General features: G+C 38.1%; 1 protein-coding gene across 3 annotated transcripts in view; it reads left to right on the top strand.

The window, feature by feature from the left end:
* Positions 1-241: 241 nt before the first annotated feature.
* The window catches only part of arhgef39 (Rho guanine nucleotide exchange factor (GEF) 39), a 28318-nt gene continuing 16118 nt past the window's right edge, over positions 242-12441 (top strand). The window contains exons 1-6 of one of the 3 annotated variants that reach the window (XM_008401541.2): positions 242-399; positions 1835-2006; positions 3546-3640; positions 7129-7249; positions 7681-7799; positions 9979-10049. In XM_008401541.2, coding sequence (XP_008399763.1) covers positions 1857-2006; positions 3546-3640; positions 7129-7249; positions 7681-7799; positions 9979-10049 — 556 coding nt within the window. In that variant the 5' untranslated portion in view covers positions 242-399; positions 1835-1856. Of the gene's footprint in view, positions 400-1329; positions 2007-3545; positions 3641-7128; positions 7250-7680; positions 7800-9978; positions 10050-12441 lie in introns of those variants that run through there. The other 2 variants (XM_008401539.2, XM_008401540.2) reach the window with 2 other exon arrangements.

Below are 12441 nucleotides of genomic sequence, written 5' to 3'. Positions count from 1 at the left end.
TGAACTATGTATTAACATACTTAAAAATACAATTGTTTATAAATGTAGCTTTGATAGATGTTTGAATAAGGTTTCCAGTAACAAAAAAGCGTGTTATGATCGATTAAATGCGCTGATACCTCATTGTGCCTGCTAAACACATAACGCTGAGTGGAGTGGTGGACCGCTCCAAGATGGCCGCCCTAAATCTCGTCAGCGGCAGTAGGCGAGAGCGGCCCATGAGGCGTCTATCCTTATATTATGTCTATGGACGCGCGAAGCTGAGTGGTTCAGTTCTCTCCGCCGAGCAGGCTGAGTCTCTTCGTTCAGCCAATCAGCGGGCGTCCCACAGCGGCTACCCGGAAACAAGTTAAAAGTTAAAAAAGGGCGCCTTGATTAAAGCAGGGAGTCCAGCTGAAGGTAAGCTTAGTTCTCGTTTAAAAATAAGTCACATAGTTTCCACTTGTTACTTTGACAGTGCGATTGAAGAAGCAAATCGGGAAGTTTCTGTGTCTGTTTCAATTTTCTGATCCCTCCTCAGAAAGCTCCCTCATTTGTGTTCATTATTTGTCTAAAGGTTTAGAAGTGTGTAATGCATTGTTACAGTAACACATGTAATCCTGTTTGTCTGTCTATAGCAGAAGGAACCGCTTTTGTGTTGTTTCAGTCGATGCAGGTTTTGGATTATGTGTGTTCTGCGTTATGGTTACACAATAATTTCCACACTGCCAATAGTTTCAGGATATCGGGTCATGAGTCTGTCAGAAGAGTTGGAAGGTGACAGCAGGAATGCCGATGTTCAGAGAAGCTTTCAGGCGGGGCCCGGACTGCCTCCCCTTCAGGCTTTATTCTGTCATTTGGTAAAATTATTAGACTGCTCTATGAAATGTAAGAGCAGGGCTCCATGAACTGACCCGGTCAGGTTGTTCTCTATACACTTTTCAGATGACATATTTAGCAACCTCAGTTCTAACATTATGCAATTTTCTAAGAAAGTGAATCTGAAGACAAACTATTAAATCTTTAGAAGCTTTAAAAGAATTTATACAACAGGGAAAATAAGTGTTTGATACACCACATATTATATAAGTTTCCCGTTTTCATTTTTGGCCCTTTGCATTGCAAGGTACAGCTCAGCTGTGATGACAGCATCCGTCTCAGATAAAACAAAACAAAAAATCACAATATATGATTTATTTTTTATTTATATATATATATATATATATATATATATATACATATATATATATATATATATATAATTTGTAGTTGAGGTTAATTGTAGATTCTAAATTTTAGATTGATTTAAGGCCATTTAACATTATGTGAAAACCTTTGGAAGTCAAGAAAAATGTCATCCATCCTTCAACATGGAGCGTCAGTCATCACTGAGCATTTCTGCTGCTCATTGGGAGCATGTCTAAATAAATATGGACGTCGTCATGACTGAAATGTTAATTTATTCTAGCAAGTGACACTTATCCATACCTGATAAGTGGTATGAATAAGTGATTGTGAAGGAAAGTTCTTGTAACAGTTCAGTAGAGACCCACAGCTTCAAGAGCCAGCACCATGTCACAGAAAACATTAGAACCATAATATGTGAGCTTCGGAGAAAAATAACTGGAAGGATCTGACTGTGACTAAGCAACCGGATTTGAGACAACTGTAAAGTCAGCAGTCTTCCCTATTTTCTTCTATAATTTATGATGGTAGTACTGGTTATTTAAATACATTTCTTTAAAATAGAAGTGAAATTTCAAGAATTTTGTGGCCTGTAATCAATCTAATAGGTTGACTATATTATATATTGTTTCAATATAACCCTTGTGTTGGTCCTTATGTTTCCCTGCAGTCTCCTCCTCACCACGGTAATCATGAGCTTCTCCCCTCATCTGCCCAGTCTCTCTGTGAGCAGCAGCATCCAGGAGCAGAGGGACCGCTGGGAGAGGAAACGCAGCCGAGCCGCTAAAGAGTTGGTGCAAACAGAGCAGCACTACTGCCAACAGCTGGAGCTTGTAACCACAGTATGTTTTTATTATCGCTCTCAATGAGGGAGGTTTGAGCTTTTGGGCCTGTTGTTATCAGATTGTTGCGAATTTGAAATTTAGTAACGGCCACACATTTTGTCAGTAACACAAACCCATTTTTTGGCGATCGCATGTTCAAATTTCTTTTTTCACTAGATTGACTATTATGCTTCTTTGTTAGAAGTCAGTGATGGAATAGGCGCAGGAAGAATTGATGATAGCTTTTGTATTTAAACATGCCAGCTCATGGCATACCAAAAATAATACCCAAAAAGTTTTTGGGTATTTTTTCAAAATTATAAAAATGTTTCTATACATCATTCCTTCAGCTTAAAATCTTTTTAATGAGAGGACAAAGTGCCAGAATGACCAAAGTTTTCTCAAGCTGTGGAGCACAAAATCTCCAAAGGCTGCTATTTTCTTATTATTCATATTCATTGGGAGATGCTATTCGACCACTTTGGAGATATTTATGGTTGTAAAGTGTCAATATGTTGTCATGGCAATAGCAATACTGTTTTGCAATGGAATCGTTTTGTTAGAACAATGATATTCAATAAATTCTAATAATAATGTTGTTTTTCAGTAACTCCATCAGTAAATAAAACACAGATTGATTTCACATAGATTAAGATGTTTAAGCCTTTGTTTCAGTTATTTGTGATTATTTTCTGCTTACAGCCAATGATGGAAACATATTTCAAATAAGAATCTGAATGATTGTTTTATGCCAGGCCAACAATAGACAAAAAATAGTTTAAGTAAAATTCATAACAAAAAAATGCTTTCTCAATTAACTAATATGGATCTTACTAGCATAGATGCTCAGCTGGGGTGTTTATACAAAGTTTGAACTCTGAGTCTGTCAAACCAGCACCATAGAGAGATAGGCATCTTTATACTGCACTGTGCCAACCCATTTGGTCACATAAACATACAATTATTTATTTATGCATTTTTTTGTTTTCTCGTGTGAATTGATATTACACTATTGTTTAGCTCTACCATATCTTTTTTCTTTCTTTCTGTCTTGAGTTTAGATGAGATTAAGATGATGATAAACATGAACTGATAATTAAAATGGCCCAGCAGGGTGACAGTGTGCCTGGTCCATTCAGCATCCATCCTCTGCCTCCTGCAGTGATGAAGGGAACCTTACATAACCTCTTTTCAACAAAACCTAACTGAGCTTTTGCAAATAAACCCTTAGCATTAACAACACCATAGCCTTCCTGTGGAGAGTGAAGAAATAATATGTGCCTCTATAGTCTAAATTCAATGCAACTACTAGGTCTCCACCTCTTCACTAGAGGTAAATTTCATTTTCTTCATCCTATCTTCAGCTTAAATGGATTGAGATCCCAACAGATGTTGCTTTATTGTCATTTTGGCAGCTCAACAGTGCTGGTTTTGTGTGAGCTACACAGCCCACAAAGCTCCGACTAATTAATATTTGGGTTTTTAATGCTTTCACATTGTAGCATATCACCTTGTTCCAGCTCCAGAGTTTTAACCGTCTTCTTGTCCTTTGCACAGTTTTTTGTGGAAATCTTGAAAGCCAAAGGAACCTTAAAGGAGGATGTTCGAGAAGGAATCTTCAGTTCCATCAAATCAATTCTTTCAATAAATCAGTAAGTGTTTTTTGGGTACCTGAGTATTTTGAAAAACTGATCACTGGTGCATGACTTGGTAAATTGATGAAGATTAGTTGTTTGTTATTATTACTGTGTTACAATCTTGAGGCATTCTCTTATTATATACCTATAAAATGTCACCTATTTATCCAGGTGATATTAATAATGTACAGTTATTTGTTCTTCCGTGCATTTTTTTAACCCTACATTGACTTCTGACTAGGGGTTCACCGATTGCAGATATCTGGCCGATCGAAAATATTTAACAAGCCTGACCTGCTGATTCCAATTTTTTATTTTTTTATTTTTTGTCTGAAATGTTGCTAAAAATAGCGAGAAAGTCGCAGAGTTGGCAATTGTGGGCGAGTATTGTTAAGTGCAAGAGTGCAGACATGATGTGGTGGGCGGGATTAACAGTCAGACCTCTTTCATGCAGAGCAAAAGAGGACAGTGGTTGATTTTTAGACCTTTGCTGAGGTAGAAAACATCAGTGGATGAGATCGGCTTCACATGTAATTATCAGTTGATCACCGATTTCCCAAAATGAAGAAAATCGGATTTGGGACATGTCATCATTTTCCAAACTGGAAATCAAACAGGGATGAGTCTTTCTCTCAAGCAGGAGTTAACGGTCTGGTTTATGAATAGGATGGAACAGGAGATGGACAGACGGACTGGGGTTCTGTCTCTAGAGGGCACTGCTACTTTGGTCTGTTGTGGTGAAGAAAGGGCTAGGCTAGGGCAAAAAGCAATACTCTCAATTTACCAGTCTGTCTACGTTCTAATCCTCACTGACTGAACCAACAAGATCCTGGAAATGTGAGAAATGAGTTTCCTCATCTCCTTAGTGACGGGGTGTTGAGTTCTCAGATTCCTGAGAATGACTAGGAGGATGTTGTAGGGTGGAGGAATGTCTGGGGTACCCTCCTGGATCTGCTGCCCCATCAGCCCGGTTTTAGATAAGCAATGGATGGATGGAAATCTTAGCTGTTGCATCTTAAATAAACTCACCAAACTGATTTTAGTCATTTTCTTAGGTCGTTGAACTCAGCTCAGCTGGCAATCATCTTGCCTTTTTGTCAGATTCGTATCCAATGTGAGAGAGAAGTTTGTTCTCCAAGTATTTCTGGAACTTTCTTTCTTTCTTTGACAAGTTGGGCAAAGAGGTGATGGGCTCTTATAGTCCAGCTCACGCTGAAGCTTCCCCAACATGAGCCCTTCAGTGGGGCAGGCTTCAAAGCTACAGCTGGCTAAAACGTGGCAAGTCATCTGAAAAAATACAGTTGGTGCTTGATTTTGAATAAAAATGTAAGCAATTTCTGTTCACAATTGCACTCTTCAGCAAGGCAAGCTGTAGAATTGTTGGTTCGGATGCGTTGGACACCCATAATAAGGAGTTTGAGTCCCTGCAGATGGCAAAGCTTTCTTGTTTAGCGTGCTACAATGAAGACTGAAGTATAAATTACACACTCTGATTTATTGGATGAATGGCTCCACAGTTCCCATACATCTTCATTATGTGCCCATTACTGAATCAGTGCTTGAAACATAGTGACAGTCTATCCTGTAGGAAGTGGTCTTAGGGGAGATGGTGGTTTACTGCTAGAAATATTTAACACTACTCTGTTTGATAAAAGACTTGGCTCTGTTCTGACATGTGGTATTGACTAAACTTGTGTTATAACACCAGAATTTATATTGATACTCCTTATATATTGATATATAAAGTGTATAATCCTTAGTTTCATATTTATTATAAGAACCTATCCGACTGAGAGTTTAATAAAAATCGGAAGCTGAAATTTTCCATCCCTTGTTAGAACCCTCCTAGCTGCTTCTGCATTGCTTGATTATATAGAGTCCACCTAAGCACGGACTTTCATTAAAATCTATTTAAATCAACTTCAGTGGTAAAGTGTGTGTGCACAAGACATGTGGTTAGAAGTGTCTGGTAGCATCATTTGATGAGGGTGTGTGCGTATTCGAAGTTTAGATAATGAGTTCGTTCACACGTGTCAAAGCCCTCTGCCAGTTGAGTCTGTTAGAGAGCCTGACAGGCTTAGCAACTGAATTCCCGTCTCCTTCATGCTGTTGTTTTGGTGAGTTCAGCAGGTGTGTTTTCTCTACAAAGTGGCTCTGTTCACACTTAACATTGACTTACAGGAAAAGTCTCACCCCTGAACCTTTCCTGCTAAGCTACCTGTTCAGAGAAGTTCTACCTCTTGACTTTAAAAACCATGTGTGGTCAGGCAACATCACATCTGTGATCTGTGACACAGATGTGATGTTGCCTTTATCTCTCTCAGGCAATATTGCACCTTAACATAAAGTTCAATGCAGTTTCATTGGGAGTTAAAAACGTGACCACATTCTGTCATGAATGGTTGACATTTTGAGCTATAAATTTTCCTGTTTAAAATACTGTAGAAGCCACACAGACAAAAACTTCTGACCTCAATGGTGTTCCAGGCAACCTTTATTTTTGGAGACATGTCCTCTGATCTGATGGGACTGCAGTGGAAGTGTCTGACCATAATGACCATCGTTACATTTAGAGGAAACATGGGGATGGTTGTTGCCTGGAACACCATCCTAACTGAAGTACGGTGGTGGCAGCATCATGTTGTGGGGCCACCACAACATGAACTGGAGGAGCTGGTGCACTTCATAAAATAGATTCATAAATAGGCATGTTGAGGAAAGAACATTATGTGAAAACATTTAAGAGAATAGAAATTAATTTGATTTAAGTTTTAGGGCCTAAAACAGTCAGACTGTTGCCAACAATGTTGCCAACAAAGTGCTTACACTTTCCTATATGTATAAAAACAAACAAAAAAACAATGGAAACAAGAAGTTTACATATACTTAGTAAAAGTTAAATCAGACCAAACTTTTGGTATGGTTTAACTTTGGTTAAATCAGTTTGGTCTGATTTAACTTTTATTAAGCATGTGTAAGCTTCTTGTTTCCATATTTTATTTATTTATAAAATATATATATAAAAAAATAAATAAAAAATTCCCTTCTCACTCTCCGCGGGTGGTCTGTTTCATCCTCTGAGCTCGGGTCCTCTACCAGAGGCCTGGGAGCTATATATATATATATATATATATGAAAGTGTAAATCAAAGCACATAGACACAATAAAATGTTGAGTTAAACATGTAACAGATAATTAAGGGTGTCGCGTGGCGCAGTGGTTAGAATGGAGATTGCAGACCTCCATGCAGTCGTCCAGAGCTCCTTTGCTTCATGCCTTCCCCCACCGTCTCTCTGACCCGTCCTGTGGGATTAAGGTCCACGAGTGCCAAAAAAAAAATATTAAATTGTAACTGATGATGCAACATTTGTTTAAAAAGAAAAAAATGCTAAAACTATTACATATGAAGTTCGAAGCTGTATTAATAAAAAGTTTTGGTTGTCTTGCAATGGTCAAATTGAAATGATTCAAAGTTTTATTTTTGGTTTCTTTGTATTTTACAGATCATTACTGGTCCATTTGGAGAATGGCTACATTGGGAAAGGCCTGGAAAAGTTCTCTTCACATTTGCACCACTACAACACCTATGTGGACAACATCTATAATGCCAACAAAGTGCTTGTGGTAGAGACTCTGCATTTATTATCCAGCTGAGTTGGATAATTTTTTTAATATGTACAAAATGTGCATGTACATATTTTATTCATTTCTATTTACGAGAAATGAAACACCTCACTCTCCTAGCTGCTGGGAGAAAGGATCTGTTCTAAAGTTCCTTTGTGCACCCAGAATTCAGTAGGTGTTTTTTCCACATCTTTCTGCTTTAGCAATCAGTGTACTGCAGCTTACCAACAGATACCAAACCACTTCCAAAAGCAATTTAGTTGTCCTGGAGTAAAATGAAAAAATAAAAACAACCAAGAGCTTCAGAAAGCTTTCAGTGCAAATGTCCCAAAGTATTTGCATTGTCCTGTGTATGACATTGAAAATGAACTCATTTAATATAATGGGTTTCTTTTTTGTTTTTTTTTTGTTGTTGTTGTTTTTTTTTTCAGATCCAGCTGAAGAAAAATAAAGCCTTCAGACGTTTTAAGAAACTACAAGAAGCTCGACCACAGTTTAACAGCCAGAAGCTGGAGGACATGCTTCAAATGCCAGTTCAGCGAATTCGTCAGTAAGACATCACCTCTCTGTTTAAATTGAGATTCTGGTTCTTTTGTTTCTCATCATGTTGGAATTGGAAATTGAATTTGGGGATCTATTTGGTGTTCAGCAAATGTTTTTTTTATTATTATTTTAACTTTGTGACATGGCAGGATGGATTCTTGCTGTCATGTTCACTGCAAATTCTGACCAGGCAATCGGTAGTGAGATTGAAAGTTGCTGCTACGTTTCACATACACATCTTCTTCAAGGTTCGACTCATTGTGTGCTCATAGATAAAATTCTGCTTGGTAGAATAAAGGTTGTCTTCCTTTTTTCTCAAACTAGTATGCCCATTCTCCTCTAATATTCATAAATATATTTACCAGGTCCTATCCTGGTAAAATCAGCCTCATGTTCTACACTTTGCTTCGTCCAGAGGGTCTGGACCCTCGGCTGTTGAGAAACGATTCCTTCCTGGAGGCGTGGCCTATGTTAAAGTTTTAAAGTTTAGCCAGTTGCAAACGTTTGTCTGTGACGTATGCAATGCTAGTTCAATGCTATGAAGCTAACCAGAAGTTGCCTGCACTGTAAACAACCATTCTGCACTGCAGTGAGAGAAAAGCCGATCCGAACCAGTGAGCTGTTGATGTTAACTCAATATTTGGAAGTGTGACCAACACGGACTGATGGGCTTTGTTCACTTCCTCCTTTGCCATCACTAAAACTACAGTTAGACTACAATTCTAAAATGGAGCAGAAAATCAACGTCATTGTTTATAACTTCTCCTTCTGTTCGCTGATTGGCCCAGTAGAAATTCTAACAGACTATCCAAGTCAAGGGTCTGCACTCAGTCTGTGCTTTAGATAATGGTAGGGGAAATGCTGTACTTGGTTCTCTGTGCCTGGAGAATACATAATACTGCCCTTTTAATTTAATAGGTGGGAGATGCCCTTATTATGCCTCATCTGACTGTGTGACTGCAACATAAATAATCTAAGTTGAGGCAGAAATAATATAAAAACGTTCCGTGATTTAAAAAATAAACACCTCCTTCTATGGTAGCACTGACAGGGTTTCATTGTCAGAAATATTTATTATTATTTTTTAGCTGTAGGGTTTTTTAAGTAATGGATGATACTGCAACCCATGAGGCATCTAAGTTTCTAAGTTCTTTTCTAAGTGGTTTTTACTGAGGCTTATGCTTATTAGGTATTACTACATGAGAGAGAACGAGAGATGGCAAGCTTCTCCCAGTGTGAGAAGCTTGCACCATTATATTTGGAGTTGTGGGCTAAAAAGTTTGGGAACCATTATTCTAAACAACCTCTGTCACATTACGCTGGAACATTTAATGCCACCAAACAGACCAGAGTCAAACAGCCTGGTTTCATCTCTAATGGCCTCTTCCAGTGGCACCACTGTGTCTGTAAAGCAAGTTAAGACTAGACTCAGGGAGGGGTGGGCTGAGAGGTGGAGACAGACATGGTAGAAATCAATGAGGACTGTCAATGTTCCTGTAGGTCATGCTATCCTATGAAAAAGTATCAAGTTTGTGCAGAGTGATTATTCACCAGTACAAAGTAACACCATGAACTTGTCATTTTGTTCTCTTACTATCACTAACTTCAGTGCAGTTTACTGAGATTTGTGTGTTAGACCAGCACAAAGGAGCACATTCACATGCATGGTACTTTTCATATATATTTTTTAATTTAATAACCTTTAGATTTTTATTTACTTAAAAAAATGAAAATCGTCTATTTTGAATGTAGTGTGAAGCTCTTTGGGGTTCTCTGGACAAAACGCTATACAAGTACAGTCCATTTGCCACACAGGTTTATGTCTTTGAAATATGCGTATAGACTTATTAGGGATCAGATTGTCTGCATGTTTTTTTTGCAGAGCAACAATCTGCAAGGAGCTAACAATGTGCAACCATCTGGAGGGAAGTGTAACTGGGATTATGTGTGCTTTGAGTCTTGTAATTATGGCATCAATATCTCAATTTTCTTTAAACTGCAAAATGTACACTATTATTTGACAGTTCACATCAAATAAACAACTGTATCTTAACAGCTTTGGGCCAAATGGCAGAGAAGATCTTCCAAAGTCTACAGTTCAGTACACATCAACAGCTGTTGACTCTGGTTGACTCTGCATTTTTCTAGTTCTTCAGTTGGTTCATCTGGTTTTGTTTGTCACTCAGGTATAAGCATCTCCTCCAAGACCTGGCCGCCAACACCAGCCCAGACCACCCAGAGTTTGAACAGCTTTCCAGTAAGTATCTCTTTATTCAAATCAGTACATGTTTTTTAGTACAACTAAAATATGAACCTTCTGTATTTACATCTCCGCCTTTCATTATGTCTCTGCTAATGAATTTCTCATTAAATGCAAACAGGAGCAGCGTTAATGTGGTTTGCATCATTGGACAAAGATCATGTTTGCCTCCTTCAAACATCTTTAAGCAACAAATTAAGGAGTCTGCACATTTAGAAACCCTGGCATGTCCTCATGACACCGTAATCTGTCTGATTGTCTTTATCTAAAGGACAATGAAAAATGCTTCATAACTCCCGTGTAAGTGTGAAAGCATAATTTGACTGGAGAGGAAATGAAAGCAAGAGAATACTGTGTGTACATGTGGCTCCAGTTTGACCTCATTAATTAGGAGTAGATCAGAGCATATTAAGCAGGCAGTTATATTAATAAGTAAAATCTTCAACATCAGCACAGATCTTGATAATGACTATTTCCAGTTGTCAAATAAACAGAAAATGTGCTTCAAGAGCAAATATACACAAGGAATTATTTATGTGTATCAATTAAAATGTGGTTGCTGGTGTGCTGCGTGTGCTTACAAATTAAAACCTCCTCTGACTCTAAAATGAAGGTACATATCTTACTGTGCCCTCCTTTTTCCTTCCTCTTCTCATTAGTATTTTTTTATCAGGGACCCTTGTATGTGAGGCACATATAAGCACATAATGAAAATTGTTCAATGAGAAATTTGGGATAATTTTAGCAAAACTGGATTAAGCTAACGAACAGAGAATCACAAGAGACTTAACTGTTGTTTCCATTCTGTATCCGTTTGCTTTCCTTCTTCTTTATGCCCTTTTCCCTGAAGCATTACTTTTCTATTCCTGCATATGAAGGCAGGATTTAATTGGTGTACCTGCACTGAGTTTTCATGGTTGAAAATTTTATGACATGAGTGTGTGGAACACAGTCGGACTTGAGCGGTGCAGCTCAGGTTCTAATCTGTGAAGTCTGATAAATCTTTGTACTGGGTGAAACACAACTGAAGAAACGTGGAATAAAGAGTTGCAGTAGGTAGAAGATAAATGTGGAAACCAAGGCAACAAACAGTTCTGCTGTCAGTGACTGTTGAAATAGTCATATATTCTGTCGTTTTTATTTTTTTATTGATAAACCAGACATTTTCATAAATTGCTTCTGTCGTTTTTATTTTCTGTTTTGCTTCTTATTTTGTTTCTTTTTCTTAATTTCTTGTATGAAGTAAATTTTCATAGAATCACAGCTTTTTCAACCGCCCAGAGAATCAAAGCAAAGATACTGAAAGTGAATGAAAAGGTGCCACAGTTCACAGGTTAAAATTGTGTTTGCACGACAGTAGCAGGAAGACGTTGGGGATGAGGCCTGCAAAAGTCTTCTCAAACTTAACTTAAATTAAAACTTAAGTTAAGTTTTCATTTATTTTTTGTTGTTGGTAGTAAGATAGTGTTTAAATTATGCAAAGTGGATTAAAATCTAGATTAGTGAGAAATTTGCGTCAGACTTTACTTTTAAATCCAAGCTCACTGATGGCGTTCATTACTGGGGCGTGTCCTCCAAGTGGTTTCATAAAAATGAATCTTTTTATTTCTCTTTCCTGTAATCACTCACATAATTTCTGAAACCTCCTGAAGCCACCAGTCCTGGTTGAGATGATCACTTTAAAGCCTCGTCTTTCCTTCTCTTAATTCTTTTTGTAAATGCACTTTTTGGAGTAGGCCTGGCAGGAGCGAGGGGCTGATTCAGCACCACTGACTAGACTTTGTGCACTCAGGTCCCATGTTAGCCTTCTTCTTTCAAGTCAGAGGCTTTGTTCTTTCCCAAGCGATCCTTGGAGAAATGGAGTGTTTGCAGGCAAGGCGTTTTAACTTCAAAGTCGTTGCATTGTTAACTGATGCACAGTAGAGTTTATGTAGAATGTTTCTTCTAAAAACTGTACAGGAGAACATTGTCTGCATGTAGCTTTTGTTATTAAGTTGGGAAAACACTACAAGCACCTTTTTCAGTTGTACACTGCACCAGTGTCCAGTAGCTGAAGACAGCCAGCTGCTTTGCACAAAAACAAGACATGAATTTGTAAACTTGTGAGGGCAAAAACTCAACATATCCTCATAGAAATTTCTCCCATAATTATTACAGGCACTGCTGCACATGTGTGCTGCCAGCGACAAAGAGGAGGGGGAGGGGTGAAAGCAACAAACTGGGGCATTAATACCACCAAATGATATGATGGTTTATTCTCTAAACCACGGGGGCCAAATCCAGCCCAACAGGACAAGATAACAGTTCTGTGCTTAAATATTGTTTAATCAGTCACGTTAAATCAGGTTTTATCTGTGTACTGCCAAATTACATCAATGTGAAAAGATGT

This window comes from Poecilia reticulata, linkage group LG23 (assembly GCF_000633615.1).
Source record: "Poecilia reticulata strain Guanapo linkage group LG23, Guppy_female_1.0+MT, whole genome shotgun sequence".
In the NCBI taxonomy this organism is placed as follows: domain Eukaryota; kingdom Metazoa; phylum Chordata; class Actinopteri; order Cyprinodontiformes; family Poeciliidae; genus Poecilia; species Poecilia reticulata.
Note: the sequence above shows the minus strand (reverse complement) of the source record. Positions and strands in the feature narration are given on the sequence as shown.